General features: G+C 42.7%; 1 protein-coding gene across 2 annotated transcripts in view; it reads right to left on the bottom strand.

Annotated features, from left to right (window-relative positions):
• Fstl4 (follistatin-like 4) overlaps positions 1-15,398 on the bottom strand; it is a 433,118-nt gene that overhangs the window by 379,411 nt on the left and 38,309 nt on the right. For both annotated transcript variants that reach the window (NM_001414342.1, NM_001107000.3), the window contains 1 exon segment: positions 3,356-3,389. In NM_001414342.1, coding sequence (NP_001401271.1) covers positions 3,356-3,389 — 34 coding nt within the window.

The raw sequence follows: 15,398 nt of genomic DNA, 5'->3' as shown, positions 1-15,398 counted from the left end.
GGAAAGCTACAAGAGCAGTCAGCCTGGCAGGGCACATGTGCAGTAGTGGCATGAGCATCACAGGGCTTACCAACCACCTTATGGTTTGGTATAAGGCCTGCTCCACAGGAGAAGCTGTGTGGTTGACATTGTAAATCCAGTCAAGAAGCCATGACTGGGGAGTTCATGGGCCCTAAGGGTCAACTTACTATTGCTATGTTTTTAAATGGACACAATATCAAAACCATCTTCAGCTTCCCAATGGGTAGGATCAAGATGAAATTGTTCCTCTACATATAGCCTGATGACATTTTCAGCCCTCACCAGAGAAGTTTCTTTGTGCAGTGGACAGTGTTTAGCACAGAACTTCATAACTGGTCAAAATGCAGAGAGTATATGACTGGGGAAGGGGGGGGGATCGGCTAGAATTGGAGTGTCTATATCATATCTCTTGTGCTCAAGAAAGAGGTGCAGAAATACTCTAAGAGCCAGCAGTTGGAATGGACTGGACACTACAGGGCCAGTGCACCTGAACTAATTTCAGTTGTAGTTGCCTACCTGACATCAAGCCAGTCACTACCTCCCACCCTTAATGTAGGAACCGCTGACAGCTGACAACTGCTAAGGGAGGAAGAGTCATTTTTCTTTAAGGCTGTGGCATCTGACAGGATGCCTTTGCCTCAGCAGATGCCATCAGATGCACGTGCATATAAGCAGCACAAATTGGACACAACAGTTTATAAAAAAAAAAAAGACATCAGGTTGAGGGAGTAGAGGTAGGGGTTCGTCTGGGAGGGATTGGAGGAAAAGCAGTGAATACATTGTATGCACAAATGAAATTCTCCAATATAATAATATTCTATTAAAAGGGGAATATATTAGATGGATTACAGGTCCTGGCCTAGGATTGTGGGGAAGTTGGAGAGGAACAGAGGAGGTTTCTGATTTCAGGGGATGAGTGGGGTGGATTAGCAGCATAAGCCAAACACTTCAGGAAAGAGATGGAATGACCTGGAGATGACTTGGGATGAAGCTCAAAGCACACAGGCTGCAGGAGCACTGAATAAAGTCACGGGCTGTCGCCTCTCTGGTTCCTACCGCTCTGTGATTCAATCTAGACTCCATCATCTCCCAGAGTATCGGCGGCCTCTCTCAGGCCTCACCACACAGACTTAGTCAAGCATTTCCAGAAGTCATTGTGGGGAATTGCCCCGGGTCAGGTGTTTGTGATATTAAAGCCTCAGCAGAGCACATGTCTCTGAGTCAGGTGTGGAAATGAAACAAAACACCCCTACAGGGAAAATTCTCTTAGATTCTGTGGTCTGGAGGCTGCCTTTTTAGATTCAGTCTCTCTTGAGCACCCTGGACCCTCCTGGGTTTGGAGAAAGGAGCATGACTGAACCCTTCTGTTCCAGGTTGGGCTGGAGCAGCATGCAGGCCGCGAGACAATACTGACCTACTTTTGTGGATAGAAATAATTCCGTGATATTTCCACGGCACCTCTATTGTTTTTTTATACTAAATACTGTTCAGAAGATCGACCCAACCCATGGCACTGGCTTCCCAGGTCTCCAAAAACCTAGAAATATCCTTACGTCTCCAATCTCCCTTTCTCACCGCAAAGTGACAAGCATTGACATCTAGCTAACTCAAGAACTCTTAACCATTTGACGTTGACATAAAAAAGCAAAAGAAAAAAAAAAACAAGCACAAAAAGAAAACAAACAAACAAACACAAAACCTAAAGAAGACACCATTCACAATCGGTAAACTAAGTGTGTGGTATCAGGAGAGACCTGCTAATAACAGCCCAAAGAACATGTTCTTGGTCAGTCACTGTTGAAACTGATGTGGGAGCAGAGCTGTGAATGGAGACAGAACAGCCCACTCGTGTCTGTTCCCTTCCTGGCAAACTCAACTTCATCCTTTGAGGAATTCTAAGCCCTGTAAAGTTCCAAAGTTTTTCAGAATTTTTTTTTGTCTTTGTTAAGAAACACACAGGGCTGCCCCCAAAACTCTAGCCTAATCAGAGACGTTTTCCACAGACAGACAGTAAGATTACAAAAAGGTTAAGTTTATATGTGATTCCTTTATGCAAATTAACTGCAGACATTGTCAGTGAGAGGATAGCTTATTATTCAAAGCCACAGTTCATGCCAACGTCTACCTTCATTTCTTACAGCTACCTCTCTCAAGCTGACAGTCATTGTTCCCATCGGGAACATAATTTTCAAAAACAACACCCCCCTCCCAATCTACCTTCATCCAATTTACTTCGGTATCGATATCCTAACAATGTGGTTTGCCCTGTGGAAGTGGTCCCGAGGCCACTGCACACATGGAAGCCAGAAAGTTAACACTAGAATCAGATTGCCCAGGTCCTCTGGATTTATGGTTTCAGAAGCAGATACAGCAGCCATTTATTTGGGTGTCTGGTGTGGACGGTATTGCCGGGATGTTATCAAGTTCTTAAATGGCATGCCGGTGCCTCGGTTATCCAAGCTTCTCATTGTGGTCCAGAGCGTGGATGCTAACTAGTCAGAAGGAAGGATGTGTTTGATTTAGGAGGCAAACAGTTTTTTTATGCCCAACATTACTCTGCTCAGAGATAGGACAATGGAGGAGAGTGGGGCTAAGGCTAGAATCAAAGTCTATGTGCTAGACAAAGAGCACACTATGGTTTCTGGCTTCATTTGCTCCCTCTGTTCCTACAATAAAGAGATGATTCCACAAATCTCACAAAAGACATTCTCTCGTTAGAGACTAGCTGTTACTGAGAGTAAATAAAAGAAATTTCCGTTAGATGATTCTGAAATTGCCATCCGTGCACGCTTACCTCTGAGACCAGAAAACAAATGTGCCAGAGGAAGGCTGGCACGGAAAACGGAACATCGTGGAATTGTTTTCAAAGGGGAAATTAATTGGTTATTTCTATTCTGGCTTAGCCAAAGCTGTAAAAATCTAATCAGAAGCATTTTTCATAGTGGTTTTGCCTACCTGACAATGAAACAAACTCCTCAAACTCTAAACCATTTTTTGTTTGTTTTGTTGTGGCTATCATTAATGAACTCTTCTGGGTGAAGCCAAATGGCTTCAAACGTCACCCCCCAATGAGGGTCTCCTTCAGAGATCATGTGTGTAGTCATGAGTGAGCCAGTTCCCCGGGAGCTGCCTCTGACACTTGAAGGTACAAGCCTTGCTCTCACAGGCAAACCCAGCCTTAGGTTCTTGTGTCTCCTGAGTAAACAGCTGTCGTGCAGGAAAGCATGGCATTTCAAAGACCAGGCTGCCCATGACTGACGTTCATCTTCGAATCAGCCAAACCACTTCCAAAATGCCAGCGCCCGGAATGATAGAGATGTAATTTTTTTCCTACCTTCTCTTCTTGTGACTTCAAAGCCTCTGGTTTCCTGAAAGAAAAGAGAGATGTGGTTTTGAAGAATAATTCATAGGGACAGAAGGTACAGATACTTGCAAATGACTCCTGTCTTGTTAGTTGTATTTTCTCCAAATGGTGAATCAAATAGTCAGGTCAGCAATGTTGCCTCTTATAACCTCACTCACACATCATACATGCAAACACAGGTCAATGCGTGCACACACACACACACACACACACACACACACACACACACACACTTGTAAATGTAAACAACTTATTACTTTGGGGACTTAGATTTTAAAAAATACATTATTGGGGCTGGAGAGATTAAGAGTATACAGAGGACGCCAGTACCTATTGTGGGAAAGTCACCTGTGACTCCAGCTCTGACGAATCTTTTGGCCTCCTCTGGCAAATGCACTTATATGGAAATACCTATCAACACATACATACACATAAATAAAAATACATGGCTGGGCTGGAGAGATGGCTCAGTGGTTAAGAGCACTGACTGTGCTTCCAGAGGTCCTGAGTTCAAATCCCGGCAACCATCTGTAATGGGATTCCATGCCCTCTTCTGGTGTGTCTGATGACAGTGACAGTGTACCCATATACACATTAAAATGTGTATATGTAATCATTTATATATATTCATATACATGTATATATACACATACATATACTCATATACATTAAAAATGCATTGCTAATTAAACAATACAATGTCTTCTTCATATGTCTTGGGCCAGTACCAAGTATTAAAAAGGACTCTGTCCCAGGGTGTGGTCCTACACTTTGCCTCATCTCTATGTGCTTACAATGGCTCCAGAAAAAAAAGTCATGTGGTGTCTGATTATAGCCAATTCATAGTTTCTAAAGGCCCATGGACAATTTGGATAGTGAGTCTAGGTCACTGGGCTAAATTAAGCACTTTGCTTTTTCCTAATCTAATCTCAAGAATATTTTTGATGCCAGCTCTGTGCAGTGCAATAAGCAAACTATTTCAGAAACTACCCAGGTACCACAGGATGTCTGCATTAATATTCAGTTGAACAGGGAGCTTCAGAAGAAATACACATTACGGAGAAATCAAAGGGCGATTTGCCTTGATAAATGCCAGCATTTTGAATTCAGCTAGAAACAAGGAAAATTATTTTTTAAGAGAATCTTTGAACATGGTGCTGAATAGTGGGCAAATTTTCAGGCAGGGAGAATGGAGGGAGAGCACACTAGGATGGGAGGATGACAGGGCAGAAGGAAGCATGCTGAGTGAGAATACAGTAGGCTCCGGGGCTGAGTGAGTACACAGTAGGCTCCGGGGCTGAGTGAGTATACAGTAGGCTCGGGGGCTGAGTGAGTATACAGTAGGCTCGGGGGCTGAGTGAGAATACAGTAGGCTCAGAGGCTGAGTGAGAATACAGTAGGCTCCGGGGCTGAGTGAGAATACAGTAGGCTCAGGGGCTGAGTGAGAATACAGTAGGCTCAGAGGCTGAGTGAGTATACAATAGGCTCCGGGGCTGAGTGAGAATACAGTAGGCTCGGGGGCTGAGTGAGAATACAGTAGGCTCGGGGGCTGAGTGAGTATACAGTAGGCTCGGGGGCTGAGTGAGTATACAGTAGGCTCGGGGGCTGAGTGAGTATACAGTAGGCTCCGGGGCTGAGTGAGTATACAGTAGGCTCGGGGGCTGAGTGAGTATACAGTAGGCTCGGGGGCTGAGTGAGAATACAGTAGGCTCTGGGGCTGAGTGAGAATACAGTAGGCTCGGGGGCTGAGTGAGAATACAGTAGGCTCGGGGGCTGAGTGAGTATACAGTAGGCTCCGGGGCTGAGTGAGAATACAGTAGGCTCCGGGGCTGAGTGAGAATACAGTAGGCTCGGGGGCTGAGTGAGTATACAGTAGGCTCCGGGGCTGAGTGAGTATACAGTAGGCTCCGGGGCTGAGTGAGAATACAGTAGGCTCAGAGGCTGAGTGAGAACACAGTAGGCTCGGGGGCTGAGTGAGAACACAGTAGGCTCGGGGGCTGAGTGAGTATACAGTAGGCTCCGGGGCTGAGTGAGAATACAGTAGGTTCCGGGGCTGAGTGAGTATACAGTAGGCTTGGGGGCTGAGTGAGAATACAGTAGGCTCGGGGGCTGAGTGAGTATACAGTAGGCTCGGGGGCTGAGTGAGTATACAGTAGGCTCGGGGGCTGAGTGAGTATACAGTAGGCTCGGGGGCTGAGTGAGAATACAGTAGGCTCGGGGGCTGAGTGAGAATACAGTAGGCTCGGGGGCTGAGTGAGTATACAGTAGGCTCGGGGGCTGAGTGAGTATACAGTAGGCTCCGGGGCTGAGTGAGAATACAGTAGGCTCAGAGGCTGAGTGAGAACACAGTAGGCTCGGGGGCTGAGTGAGTATACAGTAGGCTCGGGGGCTGAGTGAGTATACAGTAGGCTCCGGGGCTAAGTGAGTATACAGTAGGCTCGGGGGCTGAGTGAGAATACAGTAGGCTCTGGGGCTGAGTGAGTATACAGTAGGCTCGGGAGCTGAGTGAGAATACAGTAGGCTCGGGGGCTGAGTGAGTATACAGTAGGCTCGGGGGCTGAGTGAGTATACAGTAGGCTCGGGGGCTGAGTGAGAATACAGTAGGCTCCGGGGCTGAGTGAGTATACAGTAGGCTCGGGGGCTGAGTGTGTATACAGTAGGCTCCGGGGCTGAGTGAGTATACAGTAGGCTCCAGGGCTGAGTGAGAATACAATAGGCTCAGAGGCTGAGTGAGAACACAGTAGGCTCGGGGGCTGAGTGAGTATACAGTAGGCTCGGGGGCTGAGTGAGTATACAGTAGGCTCGGGGGCTGAGTGAGAATACAGTAGGTTCTGGGGCTGAGTGAGTATACAGTAGGCTTGGGGGCTGAGTGAGAATACAGTAGGCTCTGGGGCTGAGTGAGAATACAGTAGGCTCCGGGGCTGAGTGAGTATACAGTTGGCTCAGGGAGAGGAGGAAGGTTCCAGTGAGACGAATCAAAGGGTGAAAGGCTGGAAACACACACTGTGGCTTCACCACTTGATGTGAAGAATCTACAACACACCAGAAATGACCAGTTTAAGATAAAAACCACAAAGACTGGCATACACTGGAACTCGGCACTGTGTAGTAAAAGGAAAACAACAAATGTGGACCTCCACTTCCTCCCAGGATCACTCAACTGCCCCGCACAATAGACAGAAGTGTGGTCTTGCCCACCTGGCTTCCTCCTAGTCGGGAGAAGGCAGCAACAACAGAGGTGAGAAGCAAGACACCTTACCGGGAAGTTTTTCTGCCTATGATGATTAGTTTAAAACATCATCTTGCCACATTCAGAAGTGCCTGGGAAGAAAGTCACACTTGAGGAATGAGCTAGCTCATTTGGCCTGTGGGCCTGTGTGTTGGAGGCTATCTTGATGTTTAATTGATGAGGAAAGAGCCCAGCCCATTGTGGGTGATGCTGTTCTTTATGAGGGGGCTTCTGACCTTCACGGGAGTGAAGACAGCTAGCCAAGCACAGGCAGCAGGCAGCAAGGCTGTGTTGTGTTTTCTTCCTGTCTGCTCTTGACTGTGGATATCATGTGACAGCTGCTTGTGTTCCTGCTTCTAGTTCCTCTCACTGATTGTAATCTGCAATCTTAAGTCCAATAAACCCTCTTCCTACTGATTTGCTGTGGATAGGATGTTTTACACTGCAACAGAGATTAATCCAGGCCTCTCAAGTGATTTCTCTTGTGAGTGAAAAGCCCCAACAGGGACCAGTGGGAGACCCGTGCCGCACAAGGCAGGTAAACAAACAGAAGCACAGCACTCGGCAGTGTTGGATCTACTGACACTAGGAAACAAGCAAGCACCCTGAATGCTGGATCCTGTGGGCATCATCTGGGGCAGGGTTCAGACAAGAGACGTGGAAACAGAAATGATGGTACGGGATGTAGAAGCCCAGAGAAAAGCCCTACTCTCTCAAACAGCTCCTCGGCAGCTCGTCCCTGGCCCTGGCAACTGCACCCCTACAAACCACCACATGCAGTGTTGTGAATGAAGAGTCAGTTCTTATGCTGCTGGGAAAGGCTTTACAAATTTGCTATTGTGGTTGCATTAAGCATATGCATTAAGGAGGGCAGATGTCAAATAGCATGGCGGGTCTGTGCATTTCTTCAAGTCTATATTTGCTTCTTTAGGAGTAGTAAAGGCAGGGGAGATGGCTCAGTGGATAAAGTCCTTGCCACACAAACATGAGGACCTGAACTTGGATCCCCAAGATCCTCTGAAAATTCAGACCGGGTAGGTAGCATGTGTTACTTTTTTTTTTTTTTTTTTTTTTTTTTGGATGAAAGCATAGCACAGCGCAGGTGTGGTGCTCACAGATCAACTTGCAGGAGTCTGTGCTCTCCTTCCGAAGTGAACCTGGGAATGGAACGCAGCACCTTACCCACTGAGCCACCTCATCGGCCCAGTAACCAATTCTTATCTTGGTGTTAAAACCAGCCACTTGACTAAACTTCCTGTGACAGGTTCTCATTGGTTCTCTCGGGATTCTTTCTTTGCAGTTTTCAGGAGCTGCTGCGGTTGCGTAACCAATGAAAAGCAGCAACAACTCAGGGGTTTGTAACCTGCAAGTGACAGTGATCTTCTGTCTTTAATGCCTGTCCTCAGTTCCGCCGTCTCTTGTATTATTGTTAACTTCTTCCTTAACTTGACTTTAAATTCTGTAAGCTGGGCACCATGGCACATACTTGAAATCCCAGGACTTGGGAAACTGAGGCAGGAGGATCACCACAAGTTTGAGGCCAGCCTGAGGTATGGCATGGGACTCTGACCCCACCTGCTAAAGTAAAAAAGGGTGCACTGGCTCCTCAGAGAGACCCTTGAGTGTCTCTCTATTGGAGAAGCGAGTCTTTGGCGGGAGGTATGTTAACTACACTAATGCGATCAATACGCATTTCATTGAGTTTCACGTAAGTAAATAATGCGCTGGGTAAAGCCGCCTGTCCCTTTACTCGTTTATTTACTGTTTCCCTTTGTCATGTGAGGGTTGGAATGGAGCCAGTATCTGCTCCACTCTTGCAGCCTTGGTACTGCAAGAGAACAGATGCTTGATACATATTTGTTGAATAAAAAAAATAAAATAAAATACATATGTCTTGAATTTTTATCAAGTGCTACTTCTGGATTTATGCAGATAATTATTTTCCCTTAGCTTTATTAACAGGATGGCTTATAAAGTAGATTTTAATATCTTTCTGGAATAAGCTTTTCTAACCCACGATGTACTTTTAGAGAGATGTGAAGAACGCTTGCTGTTTTCTTCAGAGGATCAGGATTCAGTTCTAACGCTCATGTAGAGGATCACAAACCATCTATAACTCCAGTCCCAGGGAATCTGAGGCCCTCTTCTCGGGCACTCTATTCACGTGGTGCACACATACACATACAGGCAAACACCTATGCACATATACTTAAAATAAGTAAATATTTTTAATGGAATCTTGAACACTATCTTCTGTGATTTTTAAGTATGTTTTGTAGAGATTCATCTATGATTGTATATTTATAATAATTAGTGAGGTTGGGGTAGCTATTGATAGATTTAGAAAATGAAAAGACTTCTAGCTTTTTGTAATGAATTTGGAACTTTCCCATTTCCATGGCTTAATATGGTTTAAATAAAGACAGAAGAGATTAGCGTGTGGCCCACATCGGTCATCTTCGTTCATGGGAGGGAGGAGAACAGGGTGAAAACTCCAGGCCCAGCCTTGGCTATAAAGCAAAACCTTGTTTCAATTTTCAACAAAAATGAGGTGGAAGTGAGATTACCTGATGTTTTAAGGTTTCTCACTTACTTTTTTTTTTCTGTTATTGATTAAACTGAGAAAAGAGATTAAACTTGTCTAGCGTCTGTCATTTTGGTCAATGGCCAGTTGATATTAAAATCCCTAAACCTCACTCCAAAGCTGATGGCAGAGCCAGGCTGGGAGATTAGAAGCTCTGCCTGGACCCCAGCAGCTCCTCAGTGAGGTGGCTGATGGGAGAGACACCCTGCAGTTTCCTGTTGGACAGACAAGGATGGGAGACACCCAGGGAGTCTTCTTATTGGAGCAGGTGAGAATATGTATACCGGTGCTGAGCCAGTAGCAGTCTGGGGTGTGCTGGAGAAAGGAGTAAGAGGAAAGAATGGGAAAGAGGGGACACAAGGGTGCAAGTGAGGGTTGGGGGGAAGAGGGCAGGGGCTGGAGCTGGCACAGAAGCAGAGTCAGAGTGAAGGCAGTGTGACCTCAGCTCATATGGCAACTGTGCGGTGCTGTGCCAACACTTGGAAAGTATTCTGTGATTCGCAATGTTAAAATGTTGTGACTGGGAGCCATTGTTAGGAGGCTGTGCCTGGACATGCTGCTTTGGGAAGCAGGAATCTCCACCCTCCCCCTTTTCCTGGAGCACACGACACACAACGCCATGCTATGAGGGCCAGTGTCCCCACTGTGACCCAACGTGGCTACCCTAGCTTAGTGTCAGGGCATATTGCTCTACAGACATCCTACTTCTGCTCACACTTTAGCAAATACTTTAATTCAAAGAATGCAAGAGATAAAAAAATTCTACGTATCAGGTAGGCATGGCTAAGAGAGGCCTGAGACCCACTCCTGGATATCCATCTATGCTACAGCAGAAATAAAGAAAACCACACCAATAAGACCCTGTAACAAAGGCAGTTTCCAGAATACTTCGGACCGTAGAGTACTCAGTCTACCCCATAAACTCCACTATCCCTAACAATTCCCCAGAAGTAGCAGAAGGACCCCACACTCACATACATATGGAGAAAGCAGACGCTAATGCTCTGGCATAGCATGCACTGTCCCAGATATACTAATCCTCACAAAAGAAATAACAGGGAAACTATACTACCAAATCCAACTAAAAATTCTTCAACACACCACTGCAAGCTGTTGTCCAAACACACCACCAAGAGAAGGCTATTCCCTAAAACATCTCTAACACAAAATTAGAGGATATTCCCCTAAATCTCAGCACAGAAACCTCGAAGGCGAGGCAACATGACTTATCCCTGGAATCATAATTCTTTAACAAATAACCACAAAGATACCAAAGTAGATGAAATGCCAGATAAAGAATTCAAAAGAATGGCTTTTTTAAAAATCAAGAAAATACAAGGAAACAGGCTGGAAAGCTTAAGGAATACAATGCAGAATACTAATGGGTCACTTTTTAAAGGAAGGTGGGGGGTTACAAACAGAAATCTTATACATAGAAAGCTCATTGAGTCAAATAAAAAACTCACTCAAAGCCAGTAAATGAGATTAAGCAGAAAAGAGGATTTTAGATTTTGAAAACAAAGTTGAGAAATGAAGATATTCAAACAATAAGAGAAAATAAAGTAAATTATGAGCAGACATATAAGAACTTATGGCACGATTAAAAGACCAAACTGATTTTCTGATATATTATAAAGTGGTGTGGCCCACACTAAAGTCATACAAAAATATGCTCATAAAATAATAGCAGACATTTCCCCAAATCTTGAGAAAGATATAAACATCTAGATGTAGGAGGTATTTAGACCCACAACAGACACAGCAGAGTACTACACAATGGAGAATGCCCACTGAAAACTGCAGGAAATAATAAGAAACAAACACAACTCTCTCCACTGGTAAACCCAACAGAATAACTAGATTTTCAACACAACCTCTTAAGGACAGGAGCGCAGGGAACGATGTGCACCAAATCCTGACAGAAAACAACTTCTAAACTTCAACACTATCGGATGCAAAGTTGTTCTCTGAGAAATAAAGATGTGCCAATAGAAGCATAATATAAAGGAATATAATAATCAATAAGCCAATATTATAGGGGAATTCAGTATATACACACAAAAAAATTCCTAATGGAATTCAGTGTACACAAAAGAAAGAAAAAAACTACCTGTTAGCACTCAGAAAACAATAAGCTCTATTGTAGTAGAAGCAGGGACCAGCAAGCTAACATTAAGGAAGAAATCCAACATCAGAAAAATAACAAGGGAAAGGAATTAGGATGTATCTTTTCTTTTATATCTCTGAATATAAGTGACCTCAATTAAAATACACAAACTATATGTCTAGATTTAAAAAAAAAAAGATTCAATTGTTCGTTGAATGCAAGAAACACACTTCGCAGGCAAAGACATAGACAGACAGTAAAGAGATGGGAAATGACATCCTAAGCAAATGGAATCTGGAGGAGAGCAGCAATTCCTATGCTTCTATCCCACAGTTGTAGTTAGGGTTTTCCTGCTGTGAACAGACACCATGACCAACGCTAGTCTTATAAATGACGATATTGAATTGGGGCTGGCTTACAGGTTCAGAGATTCAATCCATTATCATCAATGCAGGAGCACGGCAGCATCCAGGCAGGCATGGTGCAGGAGCTGAAAGTTCTACAGCTTGATCTGAACGTTGCTAGGAGAAGACTGGGTACCAGGGAGCTAGGATGAGGGTCTTAAAGTGTGTCACCCGCAGTGACACACCTACTCCAACAGGGTCACACTTTCTAATGGTGACACTCCCTGGGCCTAGCATATACAAACCATCACAAAGAACACTCCAAGCCAAAATTAGTAAAGAAAGAATAATGATTATAAACATACATGCCTTGAATGTTGTTATACCAAATTACAGAACACAAATACCACCAGACAAAAGACAAAGGAATAGACAGACATGTATACGCTAGTAGTGGGTAACTTCGGTCTCTTCTCTCATCAATGATGAGTCATTCAGCTAGTAATCAACAATGAAAACTTCAGAGGTGATTCACTATATATCAACTAGACCTAACAGACATCTATGGAATGCTCTATCCAGCAATTACAAAATATATCTACTTTCAGTAGCACATGGAACTTTCTTCAAGACAAATCATATTCCAGGGCCAGTATGTCTAGGCTGCAGCTCATGGACCATGTGCAACACAAGCAGACAAGTAGATGAATGCGTCCCAAAATGGAATCATAAGCTTACTGAAATAATATGAGACATTTTGAAGCATTTTGTAAGCTGGTTGTTCATCCTTGGGCATGAACTTCGTAGATTGCAATGTCATGTTGCTGTGTCCAAAGTTTGTACACTTCTTCAATCATTTAAATAAGATTTAAATACAAAAAATGGAATAATTTCTTGTCCCTTATGAGATAAAAGGATAATACTAGATCTCAAACACCAGCAAAATTACTATATACATATATTTATAATTTATATATAAAATGTATATATATGACATATATAGAGACTTTGAAATGGCCAATCAGTAGGACACTGAAGAAATTAAGGAAGGTATTTCTTTTCTAGACTCTAATAGAAATATGTCAAAATCTGTGAGATTCAATGAAGGCTATTCTAAGAAGTAAGTTTACATCATTTAAGAATGCCTAAATGAAAAAAAATTCAGAGAGATTTTGTTATGTAATGATATACCTCGAAATATTTGAAAAACAAAAATAAACTAAACCCCAGGCAAGTAGACAAAAATAATAAAAACTAGAACTGAAACCAGTGAAATGAATTCTGAAAGATTAAACATGAAGGATCAATGACAAAAGACATTGTTCTTTAAAGATAAACAGTATTGACAAATCCTCAGCCAAAGTAGCCAAAAGAAAGGTAAAGAAGGCTGGAACTAATAGAATTGTGGGTCAAACAAGCAATATTACAACAAACACCACCAAAATCCAGGAAGCATTAGGGATCATTTTGAAAACTTATGTGGCATATTAGATAAAAATTAGTATATTTTTGTATACATTGCCTATCAAAATTAAACAAAGAGGAAATCAAAAAACTCCAGCAAAGGGGCTAGAGAGGTGACTTAGAAGTTAACTGCATTCGTTAGTTTTGCAAAAGACCCAGGTTGGGTTCCCAGCACCCACATGGTGTTCATGAACATCTGTTACTCTAGCTCCAAGGGATTCAATACCTTCTTTTGACCCCAGCAGGAATCATGAATGTATGTGGTATATATAAACATACACACATACAGGTAACACACTCATATACATATGATAAAGTAAATCTTAAAAAAAGAAAAAAGAAATGAGATTATATAGAAATAAAGTTTCTGAACAATGAAAACCAGTCTTTGACGAAAGCTACAGCCATCTGAAAAAGTGGTGATGCTGTTCATTGAAGTATTCCATAAAAACAAAATGGGTGCAACTGTTTTCAAATTCATTCTGTGAAACCAATATTACCTCAATATTCAAATTGTATATGGGCAAACCCAAACTAAAACTACAAACCAACATCTTTGATGAACACACATACACACACATACACACACACAAAACCTTACAAATACATACAAACCAAATTAAAAAACATGTTAAAAATATCACGTATCACAATCAAGTTATTCTTAGAAGGCCAGGATGGTTCAACTTAGGTAATCTGTAGATGTAAAATTAATCAAAAACAAAAATCATGTAACCAACTATTCAGGAAAAATATTCCCTTGGCAAAATTCAACATTACCTTCAAGAAACTAGGTAAAGATGGACCATGACTACACCAGGGAAAGGACATACACAACTAACCCACAACCAACACCATACAGAATAAATGAAAGTCTAAGGCAAGCAGATCACCAAGTTTGAGGCTAGCCTGGTCTACAGAGTGAGTTCCGAGACAGCCAGGGTTACACAGAGAAACCTTGTCTCGAAAAACAAAAAAATAAACAAAAACAATATCTCTAAAATCAGAAACTAAATAGTCTATACACTCACCATGATGATTTAATCTACTACTTATAGAACAAGGAATTTCGGCGTGAGCAATGAGGCAAGAGAAATAAAAGGGGAACAAGCAGAAAGGGAAGATGTCAAGTCAGCCCCATTTGCAAACAATACAATCCAAATACTTACAGGACCCCAAGGACTCCACTAAAACTCTTAAACTTGTTAAACCAATTCAGTAAAGTAGCATGATTTAAAATTAACATGCAAAAACCAGTAGCTTTTAAATATACCAACAATGAAAAACATTCGAAAACAATCACTTTAATAAAGGTCTGAAAAATAACAAGGTTTTCAGAAATAAGCCCAACCAAGGAGGTGAGAGATCTCTTAAAAGAGAAATTATAAAATATGGATGAAGACCTTAGAAGATAGAAAGATGTAGAAGTAGGAAAGGCCACTCATGGACCAGCAGAATCAATACTGTTAACATGGTCATATTACCAAATACAATCCATAAACTTAGAGCATGTCCTATCAAAACTCTAATCATATATTTCAAGACGATCTTAAATTTCATAAAGAAGCATAAAAGACACAAAACGACCAAAGTGGTTCAGACACACACACACACACACACACACACACACACACACACACACACCAGATAGCTATCAGCATCTGGTTCTTGGCAAAGGTTAAAAAAAATAATTGTAGCAAAAACATGACATGTCCCCTTGTAACAAATAGTGTTTGGGAAAAACAGATTTCTACGAGCAGAAGAATGAAACTTGACCAGACAATAGCTCTTTAGTCAGAGAAGTCTGGGTAGGAGCTGGAGGCAGGAACCTGGAGGCAGGAACTGAAGCAGAGGCCATGGAGGGATGATACTGTCTGGCTTCCAGGCTCACTTTCCTGTACTCAGCAACTCAGGTCACCTGCCTAGGAGTGGCATCCCCCACAGTGAGCTGGGACCTTCTCTATCAATTAGCAATCAGGAAAATGCCTTCCAGACATGGCTGTGGGCCAGTCTGATGAAGGCAATTACTCAGTTGTGGTCCATCTTTTCTGGTGAATCCAGTTTGTGTTCAGTTGACAATGAAAACCAACCAGCACACCCGCGTCATAAAATACTCTTTACACTTTTTTTTTAAATCCTACAAAAGGGATCTGGAAAGAAATGAGCATGCTGGTGTGCACAAAATTTCCCTGAGGTCTGACTAAGCTGTACATATACTGGACAAGGGGCCAAGAAACAAGGAAAAATGCAGTCCACACTTAAAAAAAAATGAAAGTAGTTTAAAA

This window comes from Rattus norvegicus, chromosome 10 (genome assembly GCF_036323735.1).
Source record: "Rattus norvegicus strain BN/NHsdMcwi chromosome 10, GRCr8, whole genome shotgun sequence".
Taxonomy (NCBI): Eukaryota; Metazoa; Chordata; class Mammalia; order Rodentia; family Muridae; genus Rattus; species Rattus norvegicus.
The sequence above is the reverse complement of the archived record's forward strand: the minus strand, read 5'-3'. Positions and strand labels throughout refer to the sequence as shown.